This window comes from Mauremys reevesii, linkage group 1 (genome assembly GCF_016161935.1).
Source record: "Mauremys reevesii isolate NIE-2019 linkage group 1, ASM1616193v1, whole genome shotgun sequence".
Classification (NCBI taxonomy): Eukaryota; Metazoa; Chordata; order Testudines; family Geoemydidae; genus Mauremys; species Mauremys reevesii.
Genome location: NC_052623.1, coordinates 238,014,020 through 238,028,195, shown reverse-complemented (window position 1 = coordinate 238,028,195; position 14,176 = coordinate 238,014,020). Strand labels below are relative to the sequence as shown.

The 14,176-nt window shown below is 41.8% G+C and overlaps 1 protein-coding gene across 15 annotated transcripts in view; it reads right to left on the bottom strand.

Annotated features, from left to right (window-relative positions):
* SCUBE1 (signal peptide, CUB domain and EGF like domain containing 1) overlaps positions 1-14,176 on the bottom strand; it is a 308,473-nt gene that overhangs the window by 137,826 nt on the left and 156,471 nt on the right. For 12 of the 15 annotated variants that reach the window (XM_039547805.1, XM_039547812.1, XM_039547728.1 and 9 more), the window contains one exon: positions 10,190-10,315. The exons of the other annotated variants lie outside the window; for them this stretch is intronic. In XM_039547805.1, coding sequence (XP_039403739.1) covers positions 10,190-10,315 — 126 coding nt within the window. The remainder of the gene's footprint in view (positions 1-10,189; positions 10,316-14,176) is intronic. 15 annotated transcript variants of the gene reach the window in all.

The window sequence follows — 14,176 nt, the reverse complement described above, 5'->3', positions numbered from 1 at the left end:
TTATACTGTTTTACACCAATGCAACTCCCTTCACTTTAATATTGTTACTCCTGACCTACACTGGTGTAAGGAGAACAGAATCCATTTCCTAATCCTTATGATGTTCCTTTTTCATCTGTGTATGAAGGGAATTTTGTAGACAAGGCTTTTGTAAATATTTATTTGGGAGGATCTCAGATGATGGGGGATGTGTGTATGTGGACTGGAGTCTACTAGTATTCTGTTCATTATCGTGTAAGGCAGAACCTTTCTGTAGTGGATCCCCATCATGTGCTGGATTGGTGGATGTGTAGCTCCCATGCCCTACCTTCTCATGCCATGCCCCAACATGGTTGCCACCCACTTCCTTTCTACCCAGTATCTGTCTTCTGTCCTTATTTGCCTCTGTTCTCTTTTGTTCATTTTTCCTTCTCATTTTTTTGCTTTGTAATTGCTCTTGGATTGTTCTCATTTGGTGGATCTCTCTCTCTGAGCCACACTGTGTTTGAAGTAGGGTCATCAACTGGTGGCTCCATAGGCCAGATCACATAGTCTCTTGCAATTTAGCTGAGAGCTATGGGAAAAGAAGAGATACACCTAGACTAGCAGGCTGCTGTCTAAGCCACCTGCCTTGTAAATATGAGCTGCTCCTGTGGCCAACTGTGCTAGGGCCCGCTATGGAATAGGGAAACCACCTACTGCTTTTACCTAGAACCAAAGGAGCACATTGCTTGGAGGAAGCAGATCCAAGGTAATGCAACTTCTTCCATCTTACACTGCTCTCCTTCTCCACCCTTCTTGCCTCTTGCGCTTCTTGGGGTCTCTCACAATGGGCCCGCCTTATGCTGGGCAGCAGTGCTATAGGGAATTCATTTTATATAATCAGACTATAATTTAATTTAATAATTGGAGATATACCTATCTCCTAGAACTGGAAGGGACCTCAAAAGGTCATTGAGCCCAGCCCCCTGCCTTCACTAGCATGACCAAGTACTGATTTTTGCCCCAGATCCCTAGGTGGCCCCCTCAAGGATTGAACTCACAGCCCTGGGTTTAGCAGGCCAGTGCTCAAACCACTGAGCTATAACTGCTGTTTATGCCAGATGTTCTAATACATTGCTAACATTTTGGCCAGATTTTTTTTAATTAAGCACTTTAAAGTACATTTAGCCTCACAGGGTCTTTTAAAAACAACTTGACTGGAATACTTATTTGTGGCATACATTACTATTTGTCCTCATAGAAAACCTCCCCCACTAGAGGAGTGAAAATATCTTAACATAGTTGCTCATATCACTGTAATGGAAGGGACTTTTTCTTCTGACATGTTTCTACAAAAAACTACTCTAGAATGATGCAGTTTAAAGTAATTCAAGTAGGATTAAATGCCAATTTCCCTGCTCCTCTGCACAGTGAAGTCTCCATTCGCCGCACAATATCACATTCTGAGAAATCAAAAAATGGTCACACTGACACTCACATGAAGTGGGTGACACAAAATAAAAGCTGAGGTAAGATTTTCAAAAGAGCGGCCTCAGCCTTGGCCTAATTGTCCTTCCACTTGAGTCAACAGGAGTTTTATCATTGTCACCAGTGTGGGAGCAGAGTTAGGCCAGCACTGAGCACTTTTGAAAATTCAACCCTAGTATTTTTTTTTTAAAGAATTATTATTAAACCAACTCCAGGCAAAATAAGTTCTAGCTCTGGAACAATTTACTGGATTGTGGACATTGAGCCAAAATCTACTGTCAATTATACCAGTGTAAATCCATGATAACATATTTGAGGTCAGTCCAGATTTATTCCAGTGTAATTTAAAAGGTAAGAAGGATGGTTTAAAGGGTAGACCACTTGGGAAGTCACTAAATTTACCACATGCCTCAGTTTCCCAACTGTGAAATGGAAATAATACTTCTGTACCTCACAGGGTTATTGGGAAGATAAAAATCCATTAATGATTGCAAGATGCTCAGATATTATGGCGATGAAGGCTATATAACTACATAGATAGAAGAATTTGGCCTAGTGATATCACAACGGGAATTTTGGACTGATGTTTTTAGTGTCTTTTCCTATATTTGCAAAATAAGCCATGCTGTACAGTGAAAAGTATTCTGATAATTTATCACCCACCTATGTTAGTCTTTAAAAGGGAAACTTATCAAGGTTGGTCCACAAAAAATTTGACTTTCAGTACCTTAAATAATAAACTTATTCATTATCTCCTGCTGAAAATTTTATAGTGATGGTGGCTGAGGAACCTAGGGCTGCAATAGGGAATTATTTGATTTAGCAAACTAGCAGTATGCTCTAGATTTAACTAGAGATGGGCCTGAACCAAAAAATCCTGGTTTTGAATGCTCAAATTTTTGAGGGACTTGAAATCTGATCCAGATTTCAATTTTTAGCTTCTCCCTATCTCTTTAGCAACTTGAACCAAACTCCAAAGCTGGACCACTATGAACTTTGGGGTGTGATATCCATTTCTGCATATATACATAGAAATTTAGGCCCATCTTTAGTTTTAACCCTCTAATAACAAAAGATTGGAGAGTTTTCATTCTTCATTGAATGGGCAAAATCCTGGCTCCATTGAAGTCAATGGCAAAACTCTGATTGTCTTTATGGGGCTAGGATATTACTCTCAAAATCCAGATCTACCCCCCTTTTTTTTTAATAGAAAAGTATTATAGTGAGCTGCATAAGAAATCCACACCAGCTCTCTACAAAGAGATTTCTTGCAAACTTCACTAAATGGCTACACAAAAGAATAAATTAGAGTACAGAAAGTATAAAACTAAAAATGCACAAAAAACAAAGTCAAATGTTTTGACCTACCAACCTTGACGTACCCTTTTAACAGACGTAAATCACAGTAGCATACTCTGCATTATATTATTATGATAAAACAAGTGGGTGCAAATTAGTGGGTAATGTTTCTCACTAAAGGAAAAGATAAACATGGGTTAGACTTTATGGGCTGGACAGTCTTATCTCCATAAAGCTGGTGTAAAACTAGAATAACCCTACCGAAGTTAACTTGATAGACATGTGTGAATACCAAGGAACTCTAAGAGAGATCAAAATATCTGGCTATATCTCATGAAAACTATGGCACTGTATTAAAACCAGATCATCTGCATAGGGTTAGCTGCCACCATTAGAAATAATCAGCCAAATCCTTCCCTGGCTTCTCAATCTATGGGGAACATACATTTTGTGTAACACTTTCCCTGCCACAGGGTTCTCAACAGCAAAGAGCAGCATTTCACAGGGAAGGCCAGGGCAAAGTACTGACAAGTGTTCTTTGCTGCTTCTCTAAGCAGGGGCAATATGCATCTCCACCATGTGTCCACAAGCACTTCCTACAGATGACAGCATATGGGCTAGCCGGCTCCCTAATTCACTAGACATGCCCCCTTGTGCATCAGCAGAGAATATAATAGAACCCTTAGAGTTTAAAAATGTGATCTTAAAGTTGTAATGCTAATGAGACATTATTAGAAGCAAGGAGCCAGATCCTCAGTTGCGTTGGGACAGCTTTGTGTCACCACTTTCCCTGCACAAAGCTATCCTAAAGCTGGCTTACCTGCCCCTGGGAGTGTCACCCCAGTGTAGGGGGGTTCTTTGGGTGATACAGGTACCGTAGCTCAGCTCATCCTATGCTCCCTCTCTTCCTGGCTGTCAGCTCAGGGCATGTTGCTGGGGGGAAAGGGGCGTAGCCAGTGTGTCCCTATGCCCCAGTGATCTCTGACTACCATACCAGCACCTTAGGGCCACTGGCAGCTGGTGCAACTTAGAGGAGCCATAGGGCTCCTCTATATTGTGCTGGAGGGGATCAGACCTATTCAGATTAGTTGAGGATCAGGAGAGCACAAAGGTGGCCGAAAGCGAACGGCCACTTTTGCACCTCCATCCTGAGCTACACTAAGCGGTCCTCAGAGACAGTTTAGTGTATGGGCCAACATTTTAAATTAATAGCAAGAATGATAGCTGCCTCAGAAATGACATTTACAATCATGAAAAATGAGGAAGAATAGCTCAGAAAATGAGTAACAGATAAAGGCCAGATAAAATTAGACATTAAATACAATAGGGATTTCAAATATTTTATATATTAACTATGTGGGGCACTGACAACTTGAAACCCCCTCCCCACTCGGAGGCTGACAGCCAACAGGTAATGTACGTAACACAGTGTCTACACAGACACTATGTTGCCCTAACAACATCGATCTCAGTGTTATGCCTCTCGTGGAGGTGGAGTAATTAGGTCAGCATAGTGGGAGACGCAGGGGCGGCTCTAGCAATTTTGCCGCCCCAAGCAAGGCGGCACGCCGCGGGAGGCGCTCTGGCGGTCGCCGGTCCCGCGGCTCCGGTGGACCTCCTGCAGATGTGCCTACGGAGGGTCCGCTGGTCCTGCGGCTACGGTGGAGCATCCGCAGGCACGCCTGCGGGAGGTCCACCCGAGCCGTGGGACCAGCGGACCCTCCGCAGGCATGCCTGCGGGAGGTCCACCGGAGCCGCCTGCCGCCCTCCCGGCGGCATGCCACCCCAAGCGCGCGCTTGGCGTGCTGGGGTCTAGAGCCGGCCCTGGGGAGACGTACATCGCTGGGAGCAATGTTGTAGGGTAGACGCTTAAAGAGGTAGGTCATGTAAGCTGCCCTACAATGAACTAACTCTAGTGTAGATCAAGCCTTAGAATTCAGCTTGCTTCTGCAACTTCAATTCTGTCTGGTAACTCTACGCCCCCCTAACCTTCATTTTGTTCTCTTCTCTTGTCTGGTACCCTGCCCTGTCCTTGAAAGAGACAAGGAGCTTCAGGAAGAAAAAGGACAGTCTTATGGAGGAAATAGTATCCGAGTCTATATAAATATTGTACCATAATACACACCGGGTGGGTGGGGGGGGAGAATGAAATTTGTGTGACCAACACTAATTCTGGCATTTCCTAACTTTTTTGAGTGCTTGCTTTTGCAACCTTAATAACATTCTTTTAATGTTTAATACATATGTGTGATGAATATCTATATCAGATCTGATTTGTACACATTTCTGGGCTCTCTCAAGCTACTCAGAATCAAATTGAGAGTGACCTCAAAAATGTATGTTATGTGGATAGTTTAAAGAAGCTTAACACACTAAAGTGGCTTTAGAATTTAGGCCATTTTAAGGAGTTAGCCTGCTTACTCTCTTAAACCACCTTAACATCTTAAAGTGCCTTATTACCCGGATTTATATTTAGAACCTGATCAGTTTTTGAACCTAGTATTTAGTGTCCAACAATTTAAAAAATATTAGGGTCTATTTACCTATCTATTACCAAATGTGGCTGAAGTGTATGTTATGGCGAAGACACCATGTAATTTTCAATAAGCTGGATCTACATTTTGTAGCCTGGGTTCTGGGGGTTTCTGTAACAGCTGATGCAGCACATTGGTAATTCATGGCAGCTTCAGATAAACTAAAAATGAGTTTTATATTGAATACAATGTGCAATGAATAAAGCTAGGAGTACAGCATGGCTTGTTTTATTAATATTGATATTAAATTTATTTTATTCTGCTCCAAATTTTCAACATTCTGCCATCGACTCTGGTACTCCACCAGGGCGAAAGGCGCTGGCGGAGTCGATGGGGGAGCGTCAGCAGTCGACTCACCGCAGTGGACACCGCAGTGAGTAGATCTAAGTACGTTGACTTCAGCTACACTATTCACATAGCTGAAGTTGCGTAACTTAGATTGATCCCCCCCACAGTGTAGACCAGCAAGACTGTGACCCAGGAACCTGTTGGTGCCAACTGGCAGATTGCACAGAGGTTGCATAAAGTTTTATATGGGTCCCTGCATATAATTCAGTAGCCCACTGGTCATCATAATCATGGCAAAATGTATGTGCAGATAATATTTAAGGAGTTACGTGTCAGTATTGAAAATCATAGGCGCCGAATCCATGGGTGCTCTGGGGCTGGAGCACCCGTGGGGAAAAATTGGTGAGTGCTCTGCACTCATCAGCAGCTCCTCACCCTGCCCCCCCCACCCCAGCTCACCTCCACCTCCACTCTGCCTCCACCTCCTCCCCTGAGCGCACCGTGTGCTTGCTTTTTCCCCCTAGCTCCCAGTGCTTGCACTGTGAAACAGCTGTTTCATGCAGCAAGCGCTGGGAGGGAGGAGGCGGAATGCGGCACGCTCGGGGAAGAGACGGGGCTGGGGGGTGGATTTGGGGAAGGGGTTGGAATGAGGGCGGAGAAAGGGTGGAGTAAGGCCAGGGCCAGGGCCAGGGGCGGGGGCGTGAGCACCCACTGGTGCCGGGGAAAGTTAGCACCTATGCTGAAAATTATGTTCTTAAGCAGGTAACCAGGAGGTGACATGTCTCAGACAGGTTCCTTTCAAACAAGAGGTAACAGATGCTTATCTCTCTGTCTGATCATGTGTATATTGGGCATTGTATGTCTCACAATGGATGCTTGTTTGCATATGACCCAAATGCTAATCAAGAGATTGCAAAATCTTCCAGAAAGGAAACGTACAGGAAGAAATAAACAACAGGAGGGGACCTGGTTTACAAACAAAGATAATGGATCATTGGAGTATATCTGGAGGTGCAGAGGTACATCCTGGATCCTTCACAGAGGAGGCAAACTAAGGAACAGTCTGAAGGGGAAAATGGGATGAATGGATTGTGCTCAATAGAGCACATTTCTCTCCAGACCTTGGAAATGAACCCAAGATTCCTGAATCTCAACATTCCTCTGTCAGCAAATATCTGTGAAACCCACTGGCAAAGTGTGTGTCTGATGCCCCTCTGGTGGGTGGTCCTAACAGAAGATGACCACCTACTACTGCTATCAGTTACTTCTTTAGTTCAAGTGGCAGAGGTCTGTGTGGTAGATCTAAAGAGTCAACCTGCTGATGATCCGTACAGTGGCCAATATGATTCCACATTATGGATTTTCTGTTCTTTCACTCAGTGTTTTTTAAAACCTAGGGAATTACATTTAAAAAAACCTACACTGAAAGTGTGTTCAGGTTACAAAGTCAAACATTCAAAAGTTAGGAAATGCCAGATTTAAGGTTGCTCATGTAAACTTAATTTGAGCCTCTTGTGTCTATGTATTATGATGTCTTTAATTACATGATCACATACTTTTTTCCCCACAGGACCCTGCCTCATTCCGTGCACAGGTGGGATCCACTCAGGCGATGAATCTGGGTTGTGAAGTGATGGCTTTGGTTTGTAGAACTCCTGCCTCGTTTGTTGCAGAAGCTGGTAAGTGTGTAATGAATAGGCAGGGGACTGCTAGAAAAAGAAAGGAAGGTCTCATGGCTAAGGAAGTTGAATGCCACGCTGAAGAACTGGATTCTATCCCTGCCTCTGCTACAGAGTTCCTATATGATGCTTGGCAAGTCATGACCGAACTTTTCACAAATGGTCACTACTAATGTGTTCCCAATTTTCTGGTGCCCAACTTGAGAAACAGAAGGCTGAGCACTCACAGATGCAAATTAAGTAATTGGGAACTGTACCTGGAACATAGTAAGTGCTACAAAATACCAAGTACTCTAAATCCAGGCCCTGCATGTCTCAAATTGGGCATGCAAAACTGGTGGACACTTTTGACATTACTCTCTGTGTCTCAGATTCCCATCTGTAAAATGGAGTTATAATATCACTTTACCTCACAGAGGTGTGGTGAAGATAAATTCATTAATGTTTGTGAAGCACTCAGATATCACAATGATAAATGATGCACAAAAGCCCATTAAGAAATGAATAATTCTGCCTTCAGAGCAGGGTTTGTATAATGTGCAGGTCCACACATTGAACAATGAGGATAAAACAAAATACTCAGTGAGCACCAACCATCTTGTGCACTGAATGAGGCAGGAGTCCTGCGGAAAAAAAATCTCTTTGATAATGTAATTAAAAACTGTATCATAATGCATTCACACAAGGGGCTAAATTAAGGTGGCATGGGTATTTCCTAAATTTTGAATGCTTGACATAGCAACCTTAACATTCCTTTAAAATAATTTGCGTACACACACAACTTGACTGGAAGCAGATTTAGGCCAATATTGATTGCTTGCAAAAATCCCACAGAATATGCTTATCCAATTCACTCAGTGGGGGGGAAATCACCTCTGGTTTTACTGCCTCTGTGCCATCCACTCCCAGTTAGCACCAATATGAAGGGAAGGTCAGCAGCAGGAAGGGATGTGGCATGCTCTGGTAATCCCTGATCAGTATAATGGCCTGTAGGGGACTATTACAAGCCAGAATTCTTTAGAGCAACCCTGAGGCTGTTCTGATCTATGATGGTGCCAGAGCTAATGTAGGATGACCAAGGTGCAAATCTCTCTTTTGCAGCTCCTTGACTCAGCTGCACCTAGTGCTGAAAAAGATGCAGCTCAGGATTCAGCCAGTTCAGTCAAATGATTTGCAATGATGAAACTGTTACAAATGTTAACATTTAAATCCTTATTACATGTCAGTATTGGACCTTCATAGAGATAAATGAGCCAGCTCATTCCCCTCAGAGTTATTGTTTCAGGTTGTCTGACTACTCATGCAGATAACACTGTATTGGTTTGTGCTCAATTCACACTCGGAGGGCTAGAAGTAAAATTTTTTTGTAGGATTCTGAGCACATTTCTTCAGCAATGGGGATGAGGGTTCTGCAACAAATTTGGTGGCTGTGGAAGACTCAGGGCCCCTGGTTAGGGATCTAAAAAATTCACTACAACTCAAACTACATTTTGAACTTTGCAGGGCACTGAATAAATTCAGGTCTTTTGTTCGTCCGAATTGTGATGTGCCTAGTAATATGAAACTGGCAAAGGCCCCAATTCTCCTATCACCATCTTTCATGGATGAAGGCTCAAATATTCCACAAGGAACATACAGATATGTGCAAACAGGTAATACAAGCATAATTAACTAAAGTTAATCTCCATCTTAAATTCTGACTGCCTCATGTTTCATTGTGATTAATGGCACAAAGTCAGCTAACAAAATGTTCACTTTTAATACACATTTAGAATGGAAACTCTACTAGAACACTAATTTTGTTTGCTGTGTGCTCTTATTTTTCCTTAAAATATTGATAAACTGTGCATTAATCTGTGGCACTTCTTAGTGACATTCAAAGATGATCCTTTCTTTTCCTTTATACTCAGAGAAATATCACTTATCACATTTAACCAGGGGAGGTTGCATGAAGAAAGAGGTTAAGGTGAGACAAAGACCATGGCAAAAATATCACCTTTAAGGGGAAACCAGTTGGTTCTTTTAGTCATTTTATTCCATAAAGCATTAAAGAAATGTAACAGCAATTCTTTCTCCTCGATCCCTTCCAAAACTTCCAGTTAGGGAGGCAAGTTAAGGTATTAGTGCCTGATCAAAGGCCAACTAGAGTCAATAGAAAGACTTCCATTGACTTCAACGGGCTGTGGATAATGCTCTTACAGAAGGATCAATTGTCTTACCCTGTATGGAAAATCCAATGCTCCCAATTGCACTGGGTGACATGCTTGTGTTCCATCATCTAAAATATGGTATTCGAGAATGTCATATATGATATGGCCATGTGCCTTCCTAGTAATGCCAAAGGCAGTAGCTCACGTGCAGTGCAACCAATAGTACTGAAAACCTTTCTGTCTTTTAAATATGAAAAATAGGTGAGCTTCATTTTATGGCTCTAATGCCTCAATGCCACTTCAAGAGAACATGACTGTATTGTAAGACAGACTCCTATTGATATGCATTCATTTATAGTGGATATTTTTGCTTTCTAAATACAGTTTGGATTAAGTGCCTCTTCCCCTGCCCATCCCCTTCCCCTTCCCCTGCCCTCTCCCCTAAAAAACAAAACATCTCCCACCTTCCCATTTCCTCTGTTCAAGATGAGAAATGGTGCTGAACTGTAAATTTCAGAGTTGGATCTGAATTGCCCCAGTATTTATTCATTCAGGGGAGTTCAGGTTGAAGGTTTGATATTAGACCAATCTCTTTTGAGGATGTACTCTTAAACACTTTTCACCCTCCTTCAATTAAGTACTTCACAAAAAGAACACACTTTCAGACTCTATCAAGACCATTAATCACCTCTGGCCAAAGCCTAGCTGATTTCTTTATCTCTGGAAAATAATAGCAATGTGGAAAATAAGACATGTTGGGGCATTTGATATTTAGTCTCCATCTACCTACATTTGCAGTCCTTCTGGTTTTTGGCAAGCTCAAAGCCAGGCCTACATTCACAGGCAACCCCACCTTTGGGCGTCTCCCGGCAGATATGTGCACACCCGTGATCTTTGTTCATACAGTTCATACCCTCTGTAAAGAGAGAAAGAGAGAGAGAAAGAGAGAGAGAAAACACAAGTACTGAAAAAAATCCCATTGCAGATGAACTCTAATCAATTTCACAGGTCCATTGTTCCATTGTCAGCGTAATTCTTATCTTCCATCTGGAGAGTGTCCCATTAGGCAACTGAATGCTATAGCAATAAGGGTTTAAAATCAACATATGAGCACCATAAATTACAAAACAAGCATCCACTGGGATCCATTACACCTACACGTCAGACTTATACATCACATTAATGTGGTTATTTTTGTGACTATATAATTTAAAGTTTTTAGTGACAGATTACATGAGCAGGTAAAGAAACTGCATAGAATTTAAAAAGAGATTAGAACTATCAGAGCCCACTGGAAATTATATGCTTGCAGCCATATGTATTTTGAACATTTAATAGAATTCAAACAATTAATCACTTTTGCCCCTTTCCAAGTTTATAACATTAAAGAATCTACTTTCCAAGAATCTTTCATGTACTATAAAAGCTCAAAGAAAAGAGAATACAGTTTTGCAATAAAATGGAGAGGCTGTGAAATTTACACCACAGACTGAAGTTGTGTGTGTTTACACCTATATTAATTCATGCACACCATAGAGGATCCAAATCGACATATCTGAGAATTCTCCCAGCATGGGGAAGACCTAGTAGTATAGCTTCTTTGGGATGGAGGCAGGGTACCAGGGACCAAAGCCAGTGGAGAGGCATAAGAGGTGCTGCAGGACCCTGCACTCCTTATGGATTCCTGGCGCCAGATCCTAATTTTTCATCAGAAGATGGGGCTTGCAAACTCTGCTTCCCAATGGAAGAATGCAGAGGAAATTCAGAAAGGTCAATTCCATGGAGTTTCCTGGCTCATAGGTGGTTATCTGAACTGAACGACTGAACCCACTGTTTTTTGTTGTTGTTGTTGTTGTCTGTCAATGTTTCTGAAATTCTCAGAGAGCTATTTTTCAAGTGGTGAATCCACTAAGAATTATATTTATGCATTTTATATTTAGTTTTATGCATGGATATTTCTCTTTGTGTTTTTTTTTATAATATAAATCTCCTTTCATTCTCTTTCTTTGCCAGAAATGTAGTCATTCCCCAGCAAGCCCACTATTCATTCTGTCTCTGTGTATAATATATAATGGCATACCAACCATCCTGGAGATGCTTAAGAGCCAGGGGACAGTACGGATCAGCTTTCTTTTTATCATCCTAAGAGCCAAGCGTGCTTTCAACGGGACTTGTGCTTCTCAGGGCTTATCTTCACTTTGAAGTTAACTTGAGTCCCATCCACACACAAATATCCTTAACCTGCATGTGCTGATGCTTTTAATTCAAGGTGACCAGCCTTTAACGGGGCACCAAGGTGACCAGTCTTTCACGGGGCACCGGCTAAACCTCAGGTGGGCACAGCTTGTCAGCTGCTCACCCAATCACTCTAGTGTGGATCTAAGCTACCACCACTCAAGTGCTGCTAGTCCTCCAATGCCTTCCCACAATCCCCCCTCCACACACACGCCCAGAAAGGACAGACAAGTCCTCCCATGTCTTTTAAAGCCACAAACGTTGTAACCTTTATGATTCTAAAACCTTTCTAAGATACAAAATAACTTGTACTGGAACATGCATACCCCTGGAGAGTATAATGTACGGACACTCCCTGAATTACACAAGACCTGACTTACGCAAATTCGCATTTATGGAAAAAGTTCCATAAGCCAGAAATAGGATTTTCGAGTTGCAGAAATTTTTGTATAACATGCGGTTATACGTTTCCGACTTACGCAAAATTCGAGTTACACAAGGCTTTCCAGAACAGAACAATTGCGTAAGTCGGGGGGCATCTGTATGCTGTACTGTACTGCAGTTACATATAGTCACATGCAAACAGAAAGTGAATAAAACATCATAAAGGCACGGTTGTTTTTTTGAATGAGCAGATATAAAAAAACTGGGAACGGCCTTGCTGAAGTGTTTGAGGCAATTTATAATCTCTTTCCCCCCACACTTCCCCGACAAAGGATTTCAGACACAATGTGTTTGACAAACTGCATTCCTGCACATTACCCTCTGGTCAGAAAAGGATCTAGGAAAGATAACACATGCCTGATTGAGTCACTCTGCTAAGGAAATGAGGAGGAATTAGACAGATGACAGTAGATATTTAATGGCACAGAAGCCTAATGAAGCAAGTGATTATCAGTATTTGCTCTAAGTTACTGAATATCCGCCATTGTTAAAAATCACTTTGAGATGAGCTGAATTGTATATTGCTGTGAATGTAGAGGAAAATCTAAGATTAGGATTAATTGGAATTTTGGGAACAAACTGAGATTCAAGGGAGAATTTTATCCAAGTATTAGTGTATATTACAAGAACATTCCAGGTAATTCACTGCATATGAGTGGTTTGTGAACCATTGGAGATATATGAAGCATTTGCTGGATTTTTGCAGAGCTGACTGTTCACATGGCTCTTTTAGTTTATGTAGTTAAATCATACCAAACAAAGCTAAAAATAAACAAATTTTAGGAAAGTATTTAGTGTATCAGTTAGTTGCCACTGGGATGTGTGGTTACAAATGGCAGGGAAGATTGTCCAGGCAATTGATCCATGAGTTACTCTCTTCACTAAGATGTGGTTCAAGTTATGGAAAAGGTTTGAACTAATAATATATTAATCACTTTCCAAATATTATGTTTCCATATAGAAAGTGAATGGTATGTGCCATCAATGGGAGATAAGTTGGTCCATATTGCCATCTCTCTATTACACTGTGATTTTCAACAAAGGTTGAGATCCCCACCACAGGAACTATATTTTTGTGTTGGATTTAAAGTTTAGCAGCCACCTGACCTGCAGATTTTATTTATATTTAAGGGCCAGATTGGGAGAGGTTCTGGCTCACTGCACAAGGACAGGGAAGAAGCCACCCTCACCTTGGAGAGCTCTGTAAGGATTCTTGGGAGCAGGCACATTGTTAGCTCTGACTTCCCTGGACAACCAGAGAACAGGATGCCCAAAAAAGGAGGAAGAGGAGGAGCAGCAAGAAGGTGAGGTCTTGATTCCAGCCACTCCTCTGCACTGGTCTGTATGCATCCTAATGGATGAAATGGATTGCTCCTCCTCACACACAAAGAGCAGCACTGGCAGAGATCGTGCTGACCTCCTCTGCACCACCTCCTACATCAAGCTATAGAACAGATGCCACAATATAGCCCTATGACTTTAGTTTAAGAGACAGAAACAAACAGGAAATTAGTCATTAAGGAGCGAATCATGATCCCAATGAAGTCAAATGGGAGTTTGCCACTGAATTTAATAAGGCCAAGATTTTATCCTTAATCATCGTAGGCCAAATTGAAGTCAGTGGAAGTGCACTAGCATAAATGAGATCACAGTATGGCCTGATGTGTTGCTGCTTACTACAACTGAAAAATATACTGTAGAAAGCTGGAAGGAATAGAGATAGGAAATACCAAGTTAATCCTTCTAGTCCATTTCCTAGCCAATGCAGGATTATACCTGCAGTAGTTTTTCTCTAGTGTTTTCTCCAGTCCAGTTTTAAATATCAAAAACAACCAGTGGAGCTTTCACTGCTTCCCAACACATTTGCTTTTTCCTTTCTTGTATGCAACTTCTCCACTCTGGTTTTGATCATGAGAAGCTGCTTCTTGCTGCTTTTGTTGATTTTTGCAGTGATTTGTGTGTACCAGCTTCCAGAATTTATGAGATCACAGGTCAACTGAAAGATCACAGTTCACAAGTCAAGTGAAAGACTAAATACAGATGAAAGAGAATAGTCTGCACACCAAAAAGGCTTCACTTTATTCTCCTAACACTAAAA